At 32.2% G+C, this 26,129-nt stretch overlaps 2 protein-coding genes and 1 long non-coding RNA gene across 6 annotated transcripts; all 3 read right to left on the bottom strand.

The window, feature by feature from the left end:
* Positions 1-89: 89 nt before the first annotated feature.
* LOC108226411 (uncharacterized) lies at positions 90-4,622 on the bottom strand. Its single transcript, XR_001807658.2, has 3 exons — positions 4,383-4,622; positions 4,237-4,300; positions 90-473 (listed from the first exon to the last, which is right to left on the bottom strand). It is a non-coding gene; the product is annotated as an uncharacterized LOC108226411 (long non-coding RNA).
* A 1,542-nt stretch (positions 4,623-6,164) lies between these two features.
* On the bottom strand, positions 6,165-7,988 carry LOC108224511 (ethylene-responsive transcription factor 3). Of its 3 annotated transcripts, XM_017399157.2 has the most exons (3): positions 7,127-7,988; positions 6,524-6,566; positions 6,165-6,385 (listed from the first exon to the last, which is right to left on the bottom strand). In XM_017399157.2, the coding sequence occupies exon 1, from the start codon at positions 7,723-7,725 to the stop codon at positions 7,132-7,134; it is 594 nt and encodes a 197-aa protein (XP_017254646.2). In that variant the 5' UTR covers positions 7,726-7,988; the 3' UTR covers positions 6,165-6,385; positions 6,524-6,566; positions 7,127-7,131. The 3 variants fall into 3 exon arrangements, with proteins under 3 accessions (XP_017254646.2, XP_017254648.2, XP_017254647.2); XM_017399159.2 differs by lacking the exon at positions 6,524-6,566 and having other exon boundaries at positions 6,165-6,394; XM_017399158.2 differs by lacking the exon at positions 6,524-6,566.
* A 5,231-nt stretch (positions 7,989-13,219) lies between these two features.
* Positions 13,220-20,106, bottom strand: LOC108224431 (protein argonaute 16). Of its 2 annotated transcripts, none has more exons than XM_017399059.2 (23): positions 19,950-20,106; positions 18,549-18,832; positions 18,262-18,467; positions 17,960-18,169; positions 17,749-17,885; positions 17,553-17,650; positions 17,357-17,454; positions 17,111-17,267; positions 16,887-17,003; positions 16,657-16,764; positions 16,503-16,565; positions 16,245-16,358; positions 15,990-16,155; positions 15,788-15,900; positions 15,525-15,662; positions 15,299-15,429; positions 15,115-15,180; positions 14,957-15,020; positions 14,499-14,613; positions 14,329-14,402; positions 13,969-14,063; positions 13,843-13,874; positions 13,220-13,722 (listed from the first exon to the last, which is right to left on the bottom strand). In XM_017399059.2, exons 2-23 carry the CDS (start codon positions 18,822-18,824, stop codon positions 13,547-13,549), a joined length of 2,754 nt encoding a protein of 917 aa, XP_017254548.1. In that variant the 5' UTR covers positions 18,825-18,832; positions 19,950-20,106; the 3' UTR covers positions 13,220-13,546. The 2 variants fall into 2 exon arrangements, with proteins under 2 accessions (XP_017254548.1, XP_017254549.1); XM_017399060.2 differs by having other exon boundaries at positions 13,335-13,722; positions 18,549-18,835; positions 19,950-20,065.
* Positions 20,107-26,129: the final 6,023 nt, after the last annotated feature.

The following is a 26,129-nucleotide window of genomic DNA, read 5'->3' as shown; positions in this document are numbered from 1 at the left end:
TGGACTGAGTTGAATATCAAAGTAGTTATTGAAGTGAGATCATGTATCACATCATTTGTATAGTTATCGGAGTCTCTAATGTACCACTATAACGATGAATAATGATAATCCCGTTAATTTAAGTAATTGACGTAACAGAAAACGTATTTTGTGACTGATATGCAGTGAATATACGTAGACATCAAATTAGATTTTTCTGTGTATACCTATATGCATACATATTTATGCATACATCTTCCTGTTAAACACACTTGCAGCGCATATTCCAGTCACAGGCCAAAAAACATGAGATCCATCAATTTCGATAGATATAACTGAAATGGGTAGATATGACTGAAATGGTGATTTCATGGATAACTGGATATCCATTTTAATAATAGCTCATCTAGTTCAAGCGAGACTTGTTTCAAGTTGCTCATTGTTGCATTCTTCATTATTAAACACTTCACTTCTGTCGATCCAGTGAAACTTTCCTGTAGAGTGAATCAAAGTTCGACCGTTAAACTATCTGGTCTAATGAAGCAGGCCAATATATTTGTAACAATCAAGAAATATTTATTTAAGCATGACAAACTGATATAATGACACGTCATCTATTCTGGTTAATTTGTTAAGGTGTGATGATCTGGTTAAATATTTTGGATAAATAGTTTTGATGATGTTTAATCTCATGTTATTTACTCGTGCTTTCATATTCCAAGAGAAAAGTGGTGCAATGGCAGGAGCAGTCACAGGAAGCTATATACACTTATATAGATATTTACATAAGGGCCGGTTACATGTACACAGTTGGATAACGAAATAGGTGTACACCATCAGTGACATGAAGTCACAGTATGTGCACACATCCCGTCACTTGAAGTTACTAATAGTGTGCATTAAATGAACATAAAATATTCTAGGGGAATGAAATAGAGAAAGAAAATGAAAATCATTCATGTTCACCACTTCGCCCATAAAATATTCTAAATTTCACTCCATTCCCTCCCAGTTTGTTTCAATTTTACCAAACACGACATTAATCTCAAAAGGCAAGATTCAGAAGCATTACTACACAAGTAGATATGTGATGGTAAGGTCTTGTAACAAAATTGAAGAATTTAGCTCACATTCCTAATACAGGGATAAGAGGGAGAAAATGCTACGAACGAATAACTCATAAATAACAACAGCAGCATCCTTTATGTTCACTTAAAAACAAGGTACTCAAGCTATAATTAACAAAACTTTGTATGTGGCTTAACTAACTACAGTCAATAAAAATATACCAACTATTAGTTTCATATTCCTAATTCGATGTTGGCATATTGCACTATCCTAATGACGTGAAACTAATGGTTGTACACTTCCTTTCGTAAGTTTACGAAATCAGTCCAGGTAACCCGGCCATTGACTTATTAAGTTCAACAACTCTAACGTTTAACGTAGATGATTTTAGATGATAGTTTCGAGCTTCTGGTATATCTATCTTATCTAAAGTTGTAATTTGTAAATATGTAAATATCTCCACTTGGCGATAACACTCATCATCCTAAAATAAATACTCTTCTCAAAATTTACAACTTATCTGACTAAATTCTCAATTATCCTCCTACTGGTCAGTAAACTTACATCTGCTTCAGCAAGTTGATGCAGGAATATAATGGTCATAATTCAAAAGAATGAGAACATAAGATACTGATCCCTTGTAGTCGTTGTCCAAAGAAAAACAGAAAGCTCGTGTAAAATTTATAGTAATGTAGACTTTAATTCATAGAAAGAATGAGCACGTGAAAGGCATTGCAATTTTAGTAAGCAAGCATTTATAGAGCGAACTGCGATGAGCTATATACTGTAATTCTATGCAAGTCCATGTTTGGAATGTATTCCAAGTGTAATAAGCATTACTTACAGACACGGTAACAACATCGCCACAATGAAAAATTTTGAGCCCTTAAGACAAATATTGCATCAGAAACAACAAAGTTAATCTGATCAAGCACCTCCAATTTTTCTTGGAAAATAAAATTAACAAAGATAAAAACAAAGAAAACTCGTCATGGTCCAATTTTACTGCAGTTCCAACATTCTTTAAAACTGTAAGATCACGCTGATTTTGTTGATTCTGATAAAACTGTCAAGTTTTAAAAGATTTCGAATTTCTTTACTGAGGTGCTGCACCCTAAGCATGTCTACACAGTTCCAAATTGCAATTGGAATATTCTGCTTTGATCATGGTTTTTTATCCTTAATTTTTATAGAACTCATGGACAAGTGTTTTTCACTGGCGAGGAGAATAATGGGGGGCAAGGAATTAATGATTAATTGTTGATTATTTTATATTTATTTATAAATTTAAGTGGTTGCAACTGTTTAAGTATATTAAGAAAAGATAATTTGTACCATTGTTAAATGTGTTAAATTTGGAAGTAGACAGTTATTAGGCAGTGTTATCAATTAGGCTTAGTATATATTTACATGAGATTTTTGACCACCAAGTTATAAGATACTCCCTCCGTTTCAATTTACATGTCCACTTTTAAGAAAAAATTTTGTTTCAAATTACTTGTCCACTTCAACTTTCAATGCAAAATCATATTTCCAAGATCAATTCTACTCCACATATCTCTTATTTATATTTCCTAGATCAATCTCACTCCACATATTTTAATCATTTAATGCAATTAATTTGTGAACATCCACTTTTCTTAAACTGTGTGATTTTTTTAAAGTGGACATCTAATTTGAAACGGAGAGAGTATCAATTTAAAAAATTGTACCCTTCATTATTTGATAAAGTTGAGGGTTGAAACTATATACATTAATCTTAGAGTGTTATGAATAAATTTGAAAATCTACTTGTGTTTTGCCGATTCTCAGCAAAGAAAGGTGATTTGACCTCTTCCCACCATTGTCCTACAGTATTTTCTTAAACCACCTAGTCTTCTACGAGCTCATGTGAACAAAGGTTCAAGGGTGTGACCAGTCAATCTAGTTAAAGGAGGTATTTATGCAATTGGATATTATTAAATATTAAATATATATACCATATCTGTATATGAACATAGAATAGGACCATCAGACTAGAGGTTAGGGAACAAATCAAGTGAAAACTTCTAGGGTTTGACATTCACTATTTAATATTTCTGTATGTATAGTTCTCAGCATTTTCAAATTAAATTGTTAATTTTGTCACACTTGAAAACTCTCTTTGAATAAATTTGACAACCGTTGTAATTTGGTTGACTAACTCCTTGGCTTAATCAGTTCACTTATTATTCCCAGTGTATCATTGGACACTGATTGACGAATTTCAAAAATACAATCTCTCCGCAATCAAAGCCATAATATAGGACAATACTGTGATAATTGTACATATAATCCTCTTCACTTGTTGGTCCTCAATAGCTTTGATTACATAGCTGAAAAATTCAGCTTTTGCTTCACTATGTCCGCTGGCTACTCCTCACCTTTTAACAGGAATTAAAATTTATTAAGACAGTAGGCTACGGTGCGTTTCACAACTACTGACTTCGATGGAATTTGTACTTTCAAAAGGGTACCCAACAATTATGCCACTGATATTGCTGTAAAGATGAAAAAATGTCCAATAGAACTCAAAGCCGACCTCCCTATTCCGGTTGCTAAGTTTCTTAATTGTTTGTTTATTGTAGATAAAATTGGTGAAATAACTTAATGGTTTGGGAACTTAAAATTAGGAATTTGGTCCAAATGACATGTTTGGATAATCAAAAATATCATGACTTGAATTTGATTTAATTTTAAGACATTCAGATAATAGCATAAATTTGAGAATTGATATTACAACCCAATTCATGTCATCTAAAATCCATTGTTAATATGAATTTCATGTTTTTAAACACAATTTTAAACTCTATAAACAAAATGATGATAGTGGCTCTAATGTGTTTCACAAACTTTCATCACTAAGAGCAAGTCAATTGCTATATGCAAAACAGCTATAGCTATTGCTATAATATTGCGCTAAATGTCCTTTTTGGTCCTAAAACAGGACTTCCACTCCAATCTTAGTTGAATTTTGCAACCATATAATTCCGAATTTAACTAACCTTTTATCTAATTCTTCCAAGTTTATTTTGAAGTACATCGACTTACATTTCATTTAACGATGATTTCTAGATGGGATAACAATCTCTACGAACTTGTGAGTAGGAGAAAAGTATAGTGGACAACGTAAAAATAAACATGGCACATGAACAAGTGAATCGAAATTACCGAGTCAAGCTGTAGCAACAGAAGTGGAGACAGTAAACACCACTTTGTGCCTCTCAAATGTGTCCTATAATCACGAAACACACAATAAACATCACAAGTACACAAACATAAACACATTAAGACAAGACTAAAGAGAGTGTAGAAACCTTGGTAGAGAAATAAGTGTCCTGAATAGCAGTCCATGAATTCAAAGCTTTTTTTTTGATACGAGGCAAATTCAGTTTTGCAGAACCCGAGGAGGTCCTAAAACGATACATGATAATCGCAACAACTATCAAACTCAGGAGAAATATGATTATCATCAAGAGTTGAATTAGGGTGAACCACACAATGGGATTCAAACGACAATGAAAACTTATGGACCCAACAAGTCGATGATATTTTTTTTTTTTAGGAAAGTCGATGATTAATTTACCTGGGGTGCTATTTAAAATAAAAATTACTTTCAGGTATTTTCATGAGTAATTAATAATAATAGTTATATTTTTTTTTTAAATTATGCATATTAAATTTAATTCCAAACTTTTTATAATATTAATCAAGAGTCTCTACTCATAAAATTACGTGATCAAACACGCGATCAACGAGAATATATATAAATATAAAGGTTCTTTGTTTTTAAAATAAAATTACATAATTTTTGAGAATTTTGAGATCAAATATATTACGACTTTATTATATTACAACTCTAAAAAAATAGTTAAATTATATTAACAAGTCAAGATAATTAATATGTATAATTTTTGGACCAAACTGAACATATTTTTAATACAAAAATTCTCATATCTTTTTAAGTAAAATTATTATAACAAGGTGAAAAAGTAATAAGTTTTTGAAGAAATGATGAGTATATAATCATACAACTGTGGCAAACAACTACTGAATAAGAAGAATTTGATCAGTTAAGTTGTGTATAGCCTAAAACGAACTTTTTGTTTATATTTGCTTAAGAGGGTATTCATCCCCTCTGTTTTTGTTTTTACTTGCACTAATATTTCAAAATCAATTGCTCAATTTGTACTCTAGATGACATGAGGCCGAATATGATCATGCTTAAAAAGAGATATAGCGGCCTGCATTCGACATCGAAACCGTCGAATTGGACATTGAGCTTATCCTTTAGAGCAGAGGAATGTATAAGAACATCTCTGGTCGACGACCAAAGTAGATATGGAGAGTCTGACAAATTTCAAAAACATCAAGGCACTGCAAGTAATGAATTGGAGCACTCTCAAGATTCTTCGGGTGAACAACTATATTTGTCAACCAGGGGAAGACGACCTGACAATAGAACTTGAACAGGAGGACGATGAGCTGGTAATGGAACTAAACCACACACTTTATCGGTGAAGACTAAATACTGATCAGTGATCAGTTCCAGCTTACAGGTGATCAGAATACTTGTGGTGAAGTTGAAACTTCCATTAAAGAAAAGGTCATTTTTGCCGCAAACATTATTCACCTGACCTCTTGTTTCAAAAATATTATCATGTCCTTACTTTTTCTTTGTTTATCAAATTTTGTCTTTAGACTGTTGAACAACTCAATCAAAGACCAAGTGTGACACAGATTTAAAGAGTTGGACTCCAACTTCATCAAATACACACCTGTATCTCTGGAGAACTTGTAAAAGCATCAAGTACAACACAAATCATATACATAGACAGCATTTAAACTAATCTAATGTGCACATAAACTATTTTAGCCAACCCCAATTGTGTTTAAGTTAAGACCTTCACTTACACATGTTAACTTGCCCAAGATTTTATCTTCTGCATGCAAGTTGTATAAAGAGATAATAAAGTGTGTACATAGCTCTGACCGGCAGGGGTATGGTGGTGTATCTACACCTATAATCCATGATATGTGTTTACATGCCACTTGTTTCGTTTGGCATATCTCTTCATCAAAATATAATGGGACATGTATTACTCCACAATCACATATGCAATAGCCAATAGCTGTTTCTCATAATAAACCAAAGCCAAATCTCAAGGGCCTGAGCAATTTGATACACATTTTCCACTTATGCCAATTCTCAACATCCAGGCAATTTGATACACTTTCCATCATCGTTTACTACTAATCAATAGTATGTACCCGCAAATCATCACATTGATACAAAGCACCATTAAACATCTGTTACAACCTACACATTCTGAGTCACGTTAGTACAAATTAACAGTCACAAGAACACAAAGCACCATCACAGATTGCTACTTATATTAGTAAAAATCACTATTGCAACCCAGAATTAACAAGTTTATAAGTAATAATCTTTGGGTACCAATTCCAATATGACCCCCATGCTTCATTAGCCCATACTGCTCCTGAAAGAATACCTATAGTTAAAAAGATAAAACCTAGACTAATCACACTAAATCCAACTGTTGAATACCAATTTCTAGTTTGCAATCTAACTGAACAGACACCATACTGATCAAACCAAAAATCATCAATACAATAACACCTACCGATGTTTAACATATTGACATGAAAAAACAGATAGAAGACAGCTCAACACAATAACCAACAAAAAATTCCATAAACAAGTGTAAATCTTTTTAAAAACTTTATACATGGGAGGGTGAAGGAAAGAAAACAAGCAACGAGCATGGTTGATAGAAATGAGATCGAGATATACAAAACTCAAGATCAGATCTCATATGTTTTCTTCTGTAATACACATACAAATGAGTGGGTGCGCCATGTAACTCTACAGTCCAAACTCCAACATAAATAGTAGAGTTGAAGCAAACCCTATTTCATCAAATCCACTAATTCATTAAGAAGTTTTGAAAAAGGAGCAAATAAAAACAAGTTTCTCTCATTAAAAAGAAGGAAATATAACCATTAGATGTTTTTGTCATCGTCATCTTTGTCTTCTTACTTTAATCAGAGACACAGAGCAGTAGCTTGTAAATCATCGGGATTTTCGATATCCATATCATCATCCAACGGCGGAGGTAAATTGAGATCAAAAGAGAACGGCTTGTGAAACGACGTCGTGTCACGGTCATCCACCACGGAAGAGGACGAATCGCAATCGCTGTGAAAATCCTCCACCTGAATCCTCGGCTTGAACACGTTCTTCACCCTCGCCGGCGCTGTGCTCGACGACGCCGCTCTCGGACCACACGACGACTCCACCGTGCTGCTCATGCTACTACTCGTCGGCCGGAACACATAAATCGGCTGGCCAAGATTACTCCGATCGCCGCCAGCTTGATTTTCCGAAAAAATCGGAAAATTTGTTTTCGCCTTCGGTCCACGGAGAGATCTCGCGGCGGCGTCGTAGGCGCGAGCCGCGTCCTCAGCCGAGTCAAACGTACCGAGCCAGACACGAGTTTTCTTCCACGGATCGCGAATCTCGGCAGCGAATCGGCCCCACGGACGCCGGCGAACGCCGCGATATCTCGGCTCGTTACCGGCGGCAGCCGCGGCGATCGGCGTCTCCGTCGCCGGCTTGGATCTGTTGTTGCGTCGCATATCGGAGAGATCGGAAAGCGGTGGTGTAAAATTGATTTGTATATATAGATGAGTTTGTATATATAAATCAGAAGCCAACCAACTCTCCTTGATTGAATCTATAAAGCTTCTTGTTTTCTCTCCATGATTTAATTATTTTTCTCTCCTTTATTGAAATTTAATTTGATATTTTTCTGACTCTTTGTTTATCTCTCTCTCTCCGCAAAGGAGAAACTGCTTTCATTGTATTCTCCCTGCCCTAATTATATTTCTTTCTTTGGAGGATATGATATCATATCTTACTATCCAATGGACCAAAATACCCATATTCATCTCTTTTATTTCTTGAATTTTCAAGATAAATATTTCATGACCTTTGTTATCATCTATGATCTTTTCATATAAGTTTAAACTATTTCTCCGTTGTTCATTTTTCCATTCACCAACATACTTGTTCCAACACATATATTAAATTAATTAAATAATCTATATTTGGACCACATGTCGAGTGAGAAAAATAAAATAATTTTTCTAAACAAATGAAACGTATTTCAAAATTATATAATAAAACAATTCGAGTAATGTTTGTTTTTATTTATAAAAGTTATATTTGATTTTATCGATGGTTTTTCAAAGTAATATAGGTTTTCATATTTTTGAACAAATTGAAAACTTATAAATAGATTAATATATCATCAGCATTAATAAATCTACGCTGTTGATAAAATATATGAATATAGAATCAATAAGATCATTGGTTTTCCTGATCGACATTCGTCATTTATATCACATGCGTGATCATCAACAATAAACAATACGCAATACATATGATATTTCAACCAATTGAGAATACATATAAATAATTTTACAATTCTAACCTTCTTACTTTGATACAACTTTGTATATTTTTGATATTTGATAATACATAACACAACAATCACTGCAACTATTTTTCGTTCATTTACAGTAAATGAATGCAGTAACAGTCAAGGATATATCTTTAATTTAAAATATGAAATCAAAATGCATATCTTCATTCAAAAATAATTTATACATATTTACATTCAAAAATAAAATCCATATGTTATTGAGTTCTTTTTCCCATGTATTTTCAGATAAAAATAATAAAACCAAGTACAATATTACGAACCAGTTTTGAGTTAAATATCGATAAAAATGATTTAGTTATAAAAATATCATTATAGATTACTACTGAATATGTAAGCGAAGAAATATATGAACTACACAAAAAAATTACGGTGAGACAACAGATGTTATACATCTCTAAAGAGGCCCCGATAGATAAATTACTGCTAAGTCATAATTAGGGAAAAAAGTTAATCTTGAAGATTCGATAAACGTGATCAAGACATGACGTTTTATGTCTTTAAGTTGTATATAATAATCGTTATCTTTATCACTTGTAAAGGTTAATCTCAAGGATTTGATGAACGTAATTAAGACATGACGCTTTATGTCTCTAAATCATATATAATTTTTATGTTTATTATTAAACAGGTAAAGATTTAAGGTGTAATTATTCATATATGTGTGTGTACTCTTGCTCCTTTCTGTTTTGAGGGAGTTTATTTAATGCATTTTCGTTAAAAAAAATATACGTGTGTGTATTGATGCCATTGAAATAAGGAGACTTTGATGGATTCAAACTGGAAAGCATCTATACTTTAAAAAAATATGTCATGCTAAATATGAGATGCATCTATAATAGACAAATGTATAGCTTTCGAAAATGAAAAATGAGGAGCCTTGTTTAGATAGGCTTTAGATAAAAATTCTGAAAATTATTTAATAAAGTTTCTTTCTTGTCATTAGGACTTGAAGTCCTATATTTTGATTTAAGACATGTTTAGAGTGTTTTTTACAAAGAATTTGAGGTATAATTACTCGGTTGAAATAAATGTATAACAAACTATTTTGATTATTGGAAACTTCTGAAATATATTTGACAAATTGTGTTAGAAATATGTATAATTATAAATATGGGTAGATTGTTTGTGTAAAATGATAAATGTATAGATTTGATGTGGACGTGTGCATCGTTATCGTTATCTTATGTAGGTTGGTTAACTTAACGAGACTGTATCTACATATTAAATTTTTATACATCGATTTTATATTCATTATCTAATTAATATATATCAATTATGTCAATGGAGCAACAAAGGGGACATAATTGAGAGACAGTACAATACACTGGAATATGATAATTAGTTGCAGTTTTTTAAAAAGTAATATCATTTTTCAATTATCTCTTGCATCAACCGTGCACTTGATTATAATCCAACGATATGAAATATTAGTAGGGGTCTTGAAAGAATTAGAATCATTAGAATTACTAGTAAGTTATAAATAATGAGTTTATAAATTCGTTGTATTTAAAAAATAACACATATTATGTGTTGTACTAAAAGTCAAAAACATAGGCTTTAATGAAGTATTATACTGTTTTTAAATTTAATAAAATTTTCTTCTTATTTTATGTTAAGTGGTTTAAAATTAAAAATGTTAACTATAATCAAATTGAGATTTATAACCAAAATCTAATATATTAGAATAATAACTAAATATTATATTATTATAGAATGAAAACAAATCGAACAAATTTCTTTGCTCTGGACGATCTCTCCCCGGTGTATGAACAGGGGAGATGTACCTTATCCTTGTGGAAGCTAAAGAAATAAGCGTGTTTGCGTGGGGAAAGGAAAAGAAATTGATGTTAGCCAGACATTACTAAGAAAAACCGGAAGATTGTAGTAGATAATTAAGACGCGTTTGGATGAGGCAGAGTTCCACCGACCTTATTAAATACCACGCCCGATGCCTCCTTTCAACAAAGTTTCGTCAACCATTTCAACATTTCTTATTCCGACTTTCTTTTGGTGTTTTTTAATCATTATTTTTATTCAGTATAATTGTCGTGTACAGTAAAATCTAAAAATCACAGAATGAGACTGTAACTTCTTTTATTACACATCGAATAGATTATTCTGTTTAAATTTAGTGAGAAGAAGAAAACATTTATCGCTTGATATTCCTTCGTTTTTAAATTAGGTGTAAAAATTTAAAATGTAATAAAATTTTAAGTAATTGATTTAGTTCAAAATGTTCGTTGTTAGTAGTTGGTACAATCAACTGGATACCAGATGGCAGATACAAACAAATTCGGGGGGTGATGCAGAAGGTTGGCTTAAGGACTTTCAGCCCGCGAGTCCACAACATATTTATTTTTTAAAAAAAATATTTGTTTACTTATAAAATGAATCTATCTCAGCTAAAATAAGCTCATATATTTCTATTGAGTTCAGCCCATTAACGAAAATAATCTATGTTATATATACAAGACTTAGACGAAAGAATTGTTGTTCTGTTCTCTGGCTGCTCCGCTTGATTGCTCCTACCTTCTTTGTTTACAGTATTATCGTTTTTATACATCTTAAACTATGTGAAATAAAAAGTTTAAGATGATTACGTGATTTTAAAAATATATTAGAAATAGAGAGTTTATTTTGTTTGTCATATTCAAAAAAGAAAAATATTTATATAAAATGAGACGCGCAGTACGTGAATTGGATGAATAAGAAATTCATGTTTTTTTCAGATGATTATTGGAAATTTGTGTGAATGAACACGCAGGTACGGCATTTCATTACTGACTTGTTTGGTGGTCGGTCAAATTGTACGTGAAGAGATTATGCAAAGAATAGGGGAGCTCGTCTTGGTCAAAATGTTCAAAGTTGTGACTTGACTTCAAACGAAGACCAGTCCTGATTCCTGATCGTTGGATTGAAAGATGGGTGGATTCCCTGGGAGTCAGTTTTGATTACATCAAATTAATGATTCAGGGACGGAACATATTTGGCTGACCTTAAAATAATTTATTATTTATAATTTAATATCACATAACATTGATGGGAGGGATTTATAAATATTTATTAGAAAAAAAAATTTATTTTAACATTTCTTTTCCAGGCTAATACTTATAATTAAAAAAATTAGAATAATGTTTTTTACTACACAAATGAACAAGGACGGAAGATCACCCGGCAAACTTTTCATCTTTTAGTTGTTTTCTGCGGTACTATCATTTTGGATTTTGTTTATATTACAAAAATATCGCACACAATTTTTTAAGAGCAACTCCAAGGGAACACCTCTCTTACCTATAATGAGCCTACGTGGACAAAAATAGGGATTGAAGTAAAAATTCTTCACTCCAACCATCCTCTCCTTACCTAAAATTTTTAGGTGAGAGAAAACAAAACCCTTTCTTTTGGGATAGAAAAGTGAGCCCCTATTTCTTTCAACTCATCTTTTTCTCTCTAATTTTCTTTCATTTTTTATTTTCCCTCCTTTTTTTATCTACCCCACCATAGTAAAAGTTTTAATAAAATATTTTTTTTTCAAATATAGGGATGATTATAGGGAATACCATTGGAGTAAAACAAGTTTTTGCTTACTTATATTTTAGGTAATCATTATTTTATTATATTTTAGGGGTCGAAGATAAGTAACACCATTGGGGTTGCTCTAACACTTTCGAGTTATAAACATGGTTATAAATATCGGAATCGGAACTAATCGATTAATTAATCACGATTTATCGAATTTTTTTTAGATAAATTGGTGAAATATTATTAAAATTAATTAGGAATTTTTAAAACACACATACATGTATGTAAAATAAACTAGTGATGATAAACTGTGTATACAAAATAAACTAGTGCTGATAAACTCTGCCCGTCACAAGCTAATAAATCCTCTCAAGAGAAGCATTTTTTCATCATTTCCATTTTTATCACGTAAAGAAAAGTCCCCAGCAGTCAAATATCTATGTGGCACTGTGATCACCTATCGACAAAAGATTACACAAGCTGTGTGATTTAGCAAACCTTGTTTCTTTGTAGTTCACGAAGTGAACGCCATTAGTTGGGCGAAGGTGACCTAGTCACAGTTCAAGAAGAATTGAAACCACTATGTACAATTAAACCTTTAGGTATATATTTGACACGACCTTCAGACGACTACTAGTATATTTTATGTTATGCCAAGCGGCCAAGTCCACAGAAATTTCGACTGTTTTACAAAAATACCGACCCCTTTGCCTAAACACACGAGGTTTTGTTTCCGATTAGTAAAGTATCTGGCCTATTACACAGTAACTGCTAACAAGAAACAGGGTTACAGGAACACTCCAAGTCCTAAAATATCCTAAAATGATCCTAAACTAAAATTTGAGGTATTTAGATGAAATGAGTGCTCCAACACTAGAACATCCTATATGTGCATTATTTTTAAACACCGTTGTGCATCTTTTAAATTATTTTTATCACTAAAAAATTAATTTCACAGCATTTCAATACATATCTATGCTCCGCTCAAGACTTTTCCACGTTGGAATTCATGTACCAAAATATTGTCCTAAATCACCAAGACATTATTTATAATGTATTTATAAGACACTTGTTAGAACATTGTTGGACTTGCTCAGCATAAATTGATAAATGACACAAAAGAAAATTTCACCTTGCAATGGTAAATAAACCCCAGTATCAGAATTCATTTGGACTAAAACCCAGTATGTGAACTTAAGGGAAAGGGGTAGGCATATAGAAGACGCAATAGTATGATCACCTTGCCAGGATGGTCAAACAAAAAAAGAGTGCAGCAGTTAACAAGTTCTACTTCCAGATTCCAGAACTAAGAGAAATTGGTATGGTTTTCTTAGATACGGCCACTCAACAATTCAACCCCCTCTAACATGAACATGTTAAACCCCTATGAGTACCAACTACTATGTGCATCATTCGTTGTAGCAAACACATCAGCAGAAAAACATAGACCCTGCAACATCTTTGTGCAACCTAGGCAGCTGAGGGATAGGGACACTTCCTGCTGACGTGAAGCTTCCACGCCCAGAAGAAGAATCATTAAAATCATCAAACTTCATGAACTGGCCAACTTGTGCAGCTGCAAGGTGGGCATAACAGATGGGTGCAACTGGTAATAATTTTAAAAGGGGAATTACTGTTAGTTAAGAATGAACACCAGAAATATACCATAATCTACAAATCTAAAGGAAGCAAAAAAAGTGCTGTACGAATCTAGAAGTATTGATACCTATAGAGATGGCAGTAGTACTCCTTTGGTACCTGAAGAAGCCCAAAAAAAACCATTAAGCCACTATACAAACTTTCATATTTAAAAAATATTAGAAAGGGGAAAAAAAGAGCTCTGAAAACTTACACATAGGATAGTGAATGTATTAGATTCTGCAAATCATCAGGCGAGAAACCAATTTCGTCAACTAAGACGTGATAGTGAGCAGGTCGAGAAGTTCCCTGTCGATGTAATAATTAACACTGTGAGTAGGGTTAAAAATGAAGTAACAGTTGATTGATCAAGCACATTTCATTGTCAACAATTCAAGTTTAAGATCAAAGCTGAATATTGTAGGGATATGATACCAAGCAAAATTAATTTATCTTATTAAACTTTGTTTAACACCTTTTAAAAATCCTGTGTATCTTAATAAGTGGAATCAGCACTTGTGAACATAAAATATCGTAACTAAAGATTCAAGGAGAAAGAAAAGTGGAAACTCACAATCATCCCTGCCTGGGCACACATGTAAAAATCATAATTTCGAGGGTGCACAATCTTTGTGTCCACAACAGTACCTGCAAAGCTCATAACAATGATAGTGCACCTCAGAACAGGCATACTTAAAAATAAAAGTTAGAATTTATAAAGTGCAAATGTACAAAGATGCATACCAGGCGGAACATTCTCAGAGACACCGCCAGCTTGAAAGAGTTTGGTATGATGATTCTTCTGGGCAACAATCACTGTGAACTTTGGTATATTTTCTTCACGGAGATGCTGGTAAGCCTGCAAAAGCAAGAACCTATAAATATTCACAAAAATGAAAACTCGTTGATGATTAATTATTAAAAATAGGGAAATACCGAGGTGTTGACCGGTAGTTATAATTATCTTTACACATAGTTGAGTCAGCTTGACAGAGAATTTTAAAAATTGAAATGCAAGATTCAAGCAAAATAAAAGAACAAGATGACCACTTGATCAGACTTATATACATGCAAAAAACAAAATCAAAGTAGATCTATCATATTAAATAAACAAAGAAATTTGTTAACTTTGATATGGGCAAATGTTTATGAAGATGCTAACAAAATTATAAATTATAAACAAAAAAATATTAGATAGGCACCTTTATCATTTGATCAAGCTCATTGTTCAATACTTGGTTAAACTGTGATTCGCTGACCCCATCCCTAGGCAAGAGGACCATGCATAAGTTAACACCAAAGTAACAAGGATTATGTGCATTACCAAGGCAGACAACATAATCAAGTAAGTATGTGATACCTGAAGACAACAATCTGAGATGGTTTTCGACCATTGGTTGTCCTATAGAAATCCAATAGCAGTTCCCTAGAAGCCAATAAAACCAACTTTGAAATGAAAGAAACTAATAACCTCACTTATACCTTTATGTTTTAGGCATCACCAAGAGGAGTAGATACATCACAAATTCACAATTAATATATACCTCATTATGCCATCATCTTCCCCGTCTGGCAAAGGTTTGAACAAACTCTCAATCATCTCAACTTTTGAGGATTGTGTCCTTACAGCTGCTCTATACCTTGATATCAATGGCCAAGAATGTGATCCAACAACCTACAAGTACCCACCAAAAAGACAACCAAAAGCATAGGCATTATTTGACTTAATAACCAGAGACTAAGAAAACACGTGTGCTAGTAGTACAATACCGCTGCAATGGATGGGGCATCTGATCGGCCAGGAGAGCCATGAGAAACATCCATGCCCAGTATCATTGTTGGTGTATCTTTTATCATGGGTACACGAGAAACAACCTCCAGTGCTAGCAAGGAATTAGTACCCCCAAGCTAAAAAGGGTGAAAAGGTTATAAAAAAAAGCAGGTGAAGTTAAAAATAAATTAGGATATGAGATTAGACTTCTCTAATTAATAAGACTACTTAGTACTGCCTGATATCTGGAAAACATAGTTACCTTGGAATTTATTTTCAGAAGAACATTTGTGAGGTACTGGTCATTAATCCTTGTCGGAGAAACACATTGTGTGGCAATTCCAAAATCACTCAAACTTCTCTTCTTCCATGGTCCTTGAGCACATAAATATATGAAGTCAAAAATTAAATTACCAGAACAATATCTGCCACAACAATGAAAGCTTAGTTGAAATTTCACATACCATATATATCAGAATTCTTCTTCTCAGGTAAGACGCACAAAATAAACTGGGGAGGCCCAGGAAGTTTCACCTTGATTTGTTCGAACATCTTTTCTACTCTTATTAGAGGGCTAGCTCTCCTATACTGGTGTTCTTCCTCGATAAGTGTAAAAGGACGTTCAATAATCTAGAGACAAAAACAGAAAGAGCGAGAAATATATGGGCCATTGTTGGAAAAAATAATCTATCTGATTGACAAAAGTGAAACGAACATACAATCCCTTTATTCCTTCCACAATTAATAAGCTCTCGTGATAGCTGACTTGTATCACAACGAGCAGAGAAGTTCACTACTGCCCAGCGTTCTATCTTGACAGGATTCAAAAGTTTCTGCAGGAGATGGGCAAAAGTTAAAACTGTTAGGATGAAATGAGATTCAAAACTAATATTAGGATGCTGTACATGTAATTTAAGTCATTATCAGGATACCCAACCTTGATGTATTACAGATTATATTGTCTATTTATTAGTTACCTTGTTATTAAAATTCCATCTACCGTTGCGGGGAATACAATCTTCATTACTACCAACCTTCAGCTGCAATTTGCATGAAAAATGAATGTAATATCAGAAATAAAACCCCACATGCTTAGCATGAACATCAAATTACAGGAGAAACAAATAACACCTTGGGTGCCTCAAGGACACGACCATCAAATTTGGTCAGCTGTTTCTCAATAGATATACCGCAGGAAACTAGGAGAGGGTCTTCATCATATCGATAATTGAACATAGACTGACATTGTATATTCAGTTATCATATATTAGTAATAAAACTAGCCAAAAAATAGAACTATAATGCTACAATTAAAAATAATAACTAAAGAGATAACATTTAAATGTCACAAAATAACTTACATCAGTGAGAACTTTTTTCCTCTCAATAGGCTTCTGCCTGGACTTCTCCACTAATGATGCTCTTTGCAGAGAAGATAATGATTTTGTATATCGCTGAAGAGATACCAGACTACAAAGCTACAAAAACAACCGGGAAAAAGATGAGTCGTCTCGAGCATGAACAAAACCGAAATGCACAAGTGAAAACAAGAAGAGGTAGTAATATTTTAACAATGTTTGCACACCTCCAGTGGTAGATAATTAGGTTTTTTCGGTTTACCAACATCAAGGCATGGAAAGTACGCAGAAGTAGGAAGCTGCAAGTTCCGATGTCTTGTAAAGTAATCATACACTGAAATCTCCTCAGGTTTATCATCACCACTTTTCCCTTTCAACATAAAACTTCAAACAGAATGAAACAAGGTGATAAGTATTCACAACCCTCTTCATTTGAACCTCAAATAACAAAGAACTGAAACATAAAAACTTACAATAGCTCAGTGCAAGGCTTCTCACTCAATCCTATTATCTTGAATTCCCTGTTGCTGTGGGTGGCCTTAACTCTCATATTCTTCAGCATTTTCTTGGCCTGTTGCGATCGTAAAAAAGCAATTAATAGCGAAAAAGGCAACAAATAGAACGGAGAGAATAGTGCAGATATTTCTGATGCAGTTTTATAAACTTTACCTTCACCCAGTCTATAGAACGAGCATCTCTTACACCCTGATTGGCTTTCAGAAATTCAATAACAGGCCCTGGGGTAAGTATCATGGTTGTTGACACATCTGCAGAAATGAATGAGTAGGCATCAAGTGAGATAAGTGGACCATACATAATATACCCTGGTACAGAGGCAGGCAGAAAATTACAAAGCAACTTTTACCTATATTCAATGACAAGCCCCCATGAGTTGGACGAAAGCTAGAATGAAGACCACGACAGCCAGCTACACCTCCTCCAACATCAGTCAACATCCTCGAGTCATCATGGAAGAATGACTGCCTCACAAGAAGGCAACCCCTGCACAAGCAACAATCGTTACAGCAAACAAAACATTGTCTCAAAGTCTGAAGCACTATTAGAGGTGAGGATACCTGTTAGCTGCTTGCTGTCTCAGTATAATATCAAGCACCCTCAATGCATCTTGAACCTTTTCGGTCTCAGCTCCTTTTAGGGTCAGCAAAACAGACTTCAAAGGTATCTTGGTAGCATAGTTGATCTCTATTATGTATGATTTTGAGTGTAAAGATCGCCTAGACCTTTTAACAGGTTCATCGGGGCTGCCTTCTCTGGACAGACTTCCGCTGGAAGGTAATCAAGAAAAGTGGCTCATGATTAGATTTTTCATAAACTTCACATAATATAGAATAGCTAGAGAACTATAGGGAAAACAAACCGTTTGGCTATGGACTCTTCAAGAACAACTGTGAACTCCTGCTTGTTTCGGGGTAGTGGCCCCACAGTATACAAGGCTTTCTCTCCGTCGTATGCAAACCTCTTCCCACCAAGTTCAGAAGAGTATGTTTGGTAGAGCTTATCAATTATCTTTCTTCCCATCCCTTTATTTTCAACAGGTTTCCTATCTTCATAACTAAGGGAAACCTGTAGAAATAAAATACAACAATCAATTTCATTTCAATTATTCAAATGCAATAATAAGTATCCAAAATTTGATAGACGCACACTATATTGGTAAAATGTCTCATCTGGAGAGTTGACAGAAACTTTGAAGTGGTTCGCTTCCAATTGTATTCGACGCCCGCTACTACCAAAACCTGGCCTACTGATCATAACACGTTTTACAGGATAATGATCAACTCGTTCCGGCTTTACATCAGGTGGAACAACCTCCGGAGGTGGTGGCAGAGGCCGTTCCGGCTTTACACCGGTTGGAACACCCTCTGGAGGTGGTGGCAGAGGCAGAGATCCACCTAAATCCTGGATTCCATTTTTCTCCATGTCTCGCTCTACTTCAAAATATGGCAAATTAAGCACACATTTTAAAAATTGAAAACAGTAAGAAACATCATCTCCAAGGTATCTGTACACATAAATGCACGGTACGCAGTAACCAGTACGTAGATAAAACTGTTAAAGAAATATCCTCAAAATGCCACAAATAATAACAAGAATCAAAAGAGATTTTTTATGACATACTTGGTGAATAAACCGTTGAAAATATATTCAAAGCCACAAATAATAACAATGATCCAAGGATAATTCAAATGACTACAACGTGGAAGTTCAGAACTCAAAATATATGAACCAAATCAGTAAAGCATTCAGTAGTTGAATATATGCAATAAATACCAGCTGCGAAATTCGCTTAAACAGCAGAAGACTCTCAGATATATTACTTCCACAAAAAGATGTTATTTCACTGGAAGGTACTACAAATTAAACAGTATAAACACAAAGCCTTGTAGCAGGGAACACAATACCGATGTATACTCCAGAACAGACTAAACAAGAATATAATGAAAGCGATACAAAATAGCACTGTGTTCTTTTCTTTCAATCCCCCCACCCAACCAACACACACACACACGCGCACCCATGTATACTGAGTGAGGGAGGGAGGGAGGGAGGGAGAGCGAGAGAGGGAGGGAGAGAGAGGGAGGGGGAGAGAGAGAGAGAGAGAGAGAGAGATTCTTCGAGAGACAACAGAAGAAGGTCCATACAGAAGCACAAAAAATAAAAATAATTAAAAATCATTTACATTACAAAAACCACAGCAAGACGTTTAGAAAACTGTACGGACATTTACGAAAGCTTGATAAAAAAGATAAACAAACCCTGGCAAGTATAATTGCTGTCTATCTTCAGATTAAACAGCATTCAATTTAAAGACATGATCAAACGAGGAAAAAAATCATACAGAATCAACATTATAACCTACAAAACAGTAAAAATACAGAGCAACCTTAATATCTACCGCAAAATTTGAGCAGATACACACAAATTCTACACATGAATCAACACATTTGTACTCGGTAAAACATGAAATTCTTAAGTAATCGAGTGAAGATACAGATTATATATGTGCGTGCTTGAGAGGGGAGAGAGAGAGAGAGAGAGAGAGACCTGTGAAAGAGATTCTGTCAAGAGATTGGGAATGTGAGTGAGGGAGTGTGTGAGCGGTGCGGGGGAGTTGAGGGTTTTACACAGGGGGAAGCATGGAAGGGAAGGGGGGTTTGTTTCTGGGAATTAATTTATTTGCCCGCTTAAGGGGTGATTATCCGCTGCTACGCAGGTGCAAGTTAGGGTTTTGAATATATGCTTGGCTTGCCATAAATTTTGAAATGTGTAATGATATCTTCGTTGATGATATTTTCCGGCAGACCTTTTTAACGGAACAAAATAGAGCAATATATATTAGGCTATTTTGTCTGTAATCGGTACTTATTTATCAGTATATATGATCTGGTTTTCATATCTCGATAGATGATATTCTCAATCATCTTTTTAGTCGTATATTGTAAAATGAGTTTGAACAGTGGATTATCGATGTTTTGTAGCGTATGAGGATCTATATTTTTATCCGATTTTGATATTTGAATATGCCAGACTGGCCATTGAATTTGACATGTGTATTGATATATAATGAATGGTATTTCTAATCGTCTTTTACATTATAAAATGAGTACGATATTCGATTATCTTACTTGATAACCAGTACTTATTTCTCTGTATATGTCATCCGATTTTGATATCTCAATGATCATGTATGTTAGGCTGGTCATTAAATTTTGAAATGTGTAATGATATCTTCGTTGATGATATTTTCCGGTAGACTTTTTTAACGGAACAAAAATAGAGCAATATATATTAGGCTATTTGTCTGTAACCGGTACTTATCTGTCAGTATATTGATCTGGTTTTCATATCTCGATAGATGATATTCTCAATCATCTTTTTAGCCGTATATTGTAAAATGAGTTTGAACAGTGGATTATCGATGTTTTGTAGCGTATGAAGATCAATATTTTTATCCGATTTGGATATTTGAATATGCCAGACTGACCATTGAATTTGACATGTGTATTGATATATAATGAATGGTATTTCTCATCGTCTTTTACATTATAAAATGAGTACGATATTCGATTATCTTACTTGATAACCAGTACTTATTTCTCTGTATATGTCATCCGATTTTGATATCTCAATGATCATGTATGTTAGGCTGGTCATTAAATTTTGAAATGTGTAATGATATCTTCGTTGATGATATTTTCCGGTAGACTTTTTTAACGGAACAAAATAGAGCAATATATATTAGGCTATTTTCTCTGTAACCGGTACTTATTTGTCAGTATATTTGATCTGGTTTTCACATCTCGATAGATGATATTCTCAGTCATCTTTTTAGCCGTATATTGTATAATGAGTTTGAACAGTGGATTATCGATATTTTGTAGCGTGTGAAGATCCATATTTTTATCCGATTTTGATATTTGAATATGCCAGACTGGCCATTGAATCTGACATGTGTATTGATATACGATGAATGGTATTTCTAATCGTCTTTTACATTATAAAATGAGTACGATATTCGATTATCTTACTTGATAACCAGTACTTATTTCTCAGTATATATGATCTGATTTTGATATCTCAATGATCATGTATGTTAGGCCGGTCATTAAATTTGAAATGTGTAATGATATCTCTATAAATAATATTTCTAATAGACTTTTTCAGTTGTACACGATACAGTTCAATGATGATATATGCTAGGCCCGACAGACTTTCTTGGCCGTACATAGTACAATAAGTATAAAATTTACTTGTTCTGTTCTGTAACGGATACTTATTTGTCAGTATATTTGGTCTGGTTTTCATATATCGATAAATGATATTTCTAATCATCTTTTTAGCCATACACTGTAAAATGGGTTTGAATGTTGGATCATCACTTGTTTAAAACGTACAAAGATAATTATTTTTTGATATTTTTTATATGATTTTTTTATTTGAATCCAGACTGGTCATTGGACTTGACATGTGTATTAATATGTGATGAATGATGTTTATTAGAGATGATAATTTTATCTAACACGAACGATATCTGATCCGTTTCGATTTTTTGAATTTTCCTGAACTCGATTTTTTTTATACGGATTCCGATTCTTTTCAGGTCCGAAAGAGTTTGAATCTGGATTTGGGTCCTAAGTACATGGACCCGATACCAAATTCAAGACTTGTTCCAAACTCGATCCGAACCGAAAATCCGAAAAAAACAATCTAATAATATGTATGTATATAACACATATATATCATTAATAACTAAATAAATTAATATCTTACATACTTTTATAACAATATTACGTGACTCAAATACATCGTATATGAATATCATGTCATATCTATACTATACTATTAAAGCCGAAACATTAAAAGTTTGGTCGGTCGGTACGCGGGCTTTTATGTGGACTTTTATAATTAGCGGGCTTCAAACAAAATATAGACAAATCAAACCATAAAATATAATTAGCGGGCTTCAAACAATATATAAACAAATCAAAACATAAAACACATATAAGATCAAAACATAAAACAAATATAAAATCTATTTGACTATACCAAAACTAAAGTCAAACCTTAAAAAATATTATACTATTAAAGCCGAAACATTAAAAATTTGATCTCGGTACGCGGGCTTTTATAAAGACTTTTATGATTAGCGGGCTTCAAACAAAATATAAACAAACCAAAACATAAAACAAATATAAAATCAAAACATAGAACAAATATAAGACCAATTTGACTATACCAAAAACTAAAGTCAAACCTTTAAAAATATATACGCATCTATCTATACTATACTATTAAAGTCGAAACATTGAAAATTTGGTCAGTCGGTACTTGGGCCAAAATACGGACCTATCTATATACCAATTATTTTTTTTAACTGAAATATGTTATCTTTTTTTTATATTTTCTAAATAAAAAACTCTATTATTTAAAATAACATCGAAAAACATAACAATTACCTTTTTAACTAAAACACATTATCTTTTTTATATATTCTAACTAAAAAACGGATACTCTACAATTAACACAGGCTACATATATCATAATTTTATTCTCACAAAAATATTAGTTTACCATACTATTAAAGCCGAAACATTAAACTTTTGGTCGGTCGGTACTTGGGCCAAATTATGGGTCTACTTATATAATCAATTATCTTTCTAACTAAATCTATTATCTTTTTTTTTTATATGTTCAAACTAAAAAAACTCAATTTTCTAAAAATAATATTGGACAACATAGCAACTACTTTTTTTTTATATAACTAAAACACATTCTTTTTCAAAATCCTAACTAGAAATTCGATTTTCCTAAAATAACACATGCAACATTCATATAAAATATATCTATATTATTATTATACTATTAGAGCCGAAACATTAAAAATTTGATCAGTCGGTACTTGAGCCAAAATACGAGCCTATCTATATACCAATTATTCTTTTAAATTAAAATATGTTATCTTTTTTTTATATTTTCTAACTAAAAAAACTCCATCATTTAAAATAACATCGAGAAACATAGTAATTACTTTTTTAACTAAAACACATTATCTTTTTTATATTTTTCAACTAAAAAATGGATTTTCTACATATATAAAAATATAATATTATTATATATCATCATTAATAAATAACCTGTGATATTTTTCAACCAAAATACATTAACATTATTTTTAAATACACTAATGGAATCACTTTAAAAGTAATATTATAAATATATAATATACTATTATACTGTTAAATTCCAAACATGAAAAGTTCAGTTAGTCGGTAGGTCAGTCGAGTTTGGTGAGCCGGTTGGTATTCGACCCACGAACCTTCTTAATTTATAACATGTTATAATATATTTTAATATCTATCAAACCAAAACATTTAGATTAGTATGATGGGTCGGTATTTGGTTTTACGCGTCTTTTTTAACTTAATATGTTACATACTATATTATTAATTTATCAATAACGAAATATTAAAAGATTGATTGGTTGATTTATATCTGATTTTATAGATCTCCTTAAATTATAACATGAAAAAAAATATTTTAACATTCTCGGTAAAATATATATGTTCGATCTAATTTTTAATTAGACATTTGACGAAATTATATATAAGAATTTATCATATGTTAAATAAAAAATTTATTTAATTATATTATTCTATCATAATTTTATTCTCACAATAATATTAGTTTAAATTAAAAATATATACGATAAAATAACAAATATTATAACCGCCCGTGCATTGCACGGGTTATAAGCTAGTATTATATAAAGTAGACATAATATTTTCTATATATATATATATATATATATATATATATATATATATGTGTAACAAATTAATATCATATCATGTATTATATAAACTAGCTTATAACCCGTGCAATGCACAGGCGGTTATAATATTTGTTATTTTATCGTATATATTTTAACTTAAACTAATATTATTGTGAGAATAAAATTTTGATAGAATAATATGATTAAATAAATTTTTTATTTAATAGAAGATAAATTCTTAATAGTTAATTTTGTCAAATGGCTAATTAAAAATTAGGTCGAACATATATATTTTACTAAAAATGTTAAAATTCGTTTTTTTTCATGTTATAATTTAAGGAGATCTATAAAATCAGATATAAATCAACCAATCAATCTTTTAATATTTCGTTATTGATAATTAATAATATAGCATGAAACATATTAAGTTAAAAAAAGACGTGTAAAACCAAATACCGATCCACCATACTAACCTAAATGTTTTGGTTTAATAGATAATAAAAAATATATTACAACATGTTATAAATAAAGAGGTTCGTGGGTCAAATACCAACCGGCTCACCAAACTCAACTGACCTACCGACTAACTGAATTTTTCATGTTTCGAATTTAACAGTATAATAGTATATTATAGATTTATAATATTACTTTTAAAGTGAGTCCATTAGTGTATTTAAAAATAATGTTATTGTATTTTGGTTGAAAAATATCACAAGTTATTTATTTATACTTATATATAATAATATTATAGTTTTATATATGTAGCTCGTGTTAATTGTAGAAGATCTGTTTTTTAGTTAGAAAATATAAAAAAGATAATATGTTTTACTTAAAAAGGTAATTACTATGTTTCTCGATATTATTTTAAATGATGGAGTTTTTTTAGTTAGAAAATATAAAAAAAGATAACATATTTTAATTAAAAAGAATAATTGGTATATAGTTAGGCCCGTATTTTGGTCCAAGTACCAACCGACCAAACTTTCAATATTTCGGATTTAATAGTATAATAATATAGATATATAGGGATAGGATCAAATAAAAACATTTTTAAGTTACAAACTTACAAACTTTTTTTTTTGAATTTTTTTATTCTCTCAACGTGTTAATCTTTAGTTATAAAAAGTATCCATGTTGAAAATTATCGAAAAAATATCACAGTTTTTAAAAATAACGCGTAAATAAATCGTGCATTCAACACATTTGTAACCGGGATTCAACATTGTGGGTAGAACATTAATTATCATTGTGTTGAATATATTTATAGAGATGCTTAAACTATACCTCTGGGGTTTAGGTTGGGTCTCGAAAGATAAATATTGGTTATTTAATACATTTTACTTAGTTCTTACATTGAAAAATTAGTTTATGTACTGCTCCAAAACAATTTTAATCGACGTTCAACAAAATATCTTAAAAAATTTTGAACTCAAGTTATATATGTGTTGAACAAAAAGAGTTTGTAAGTTTGTACCAAAACCCTCTCCTAGATATATAATATCTTCTTTATATGAATGTTGCATGTGTTATTTTTGGAAAATCGATTTTTAAGTTAGGATTTGAAAAAAGATAATGTGTTTTAGTTAAAAAGAATAGTTGCTATGTTGTCCAATACTCCCTCCGTCCCATTTTAATTGACACTTATTCCTTTTTGGGACGTCCCAAAAAGAATGAACCTATTAAACTTACTATTTTTGAACACTACTTTTCACTATTACACCCACTACTTTCTTCCACTATCTCTATTCTATAATAATATAAACACTATTACACCCACTACTTTCCTCCACTATCTCAAATCTATTATTAAAATTTTGATGGGTCCCACCACTTTACCAACTTTTCAACCTTTTTACTACCTTTTTCTTAATCTCCGTGAAAGTCAAAGCAGCTCAATCTTTTCGGGACGGAGGGAGTATTATTTTTATAAAATTGAGGTTTTTTAGTTAGAA

The sequence above is a fragment of the Daucus carota genome, chromosome 6, assembly GCF_001625215.2.
Source record: "Daucus carota subsp. sativus chromosome 6, DH1 v3.0, whole genome shotgun sequence".
NCBI lineage: Eukaryota > Viridiplantae > Streptophyta > Magnoliopsida > Apiales > Apiaceae > Daucus > Daucus carota.
The sequence above is the reverse complement of the archived record's forward strand: the minus strand, read 5'-3'. Positions and strand labels throughout refer to the sequence as shown.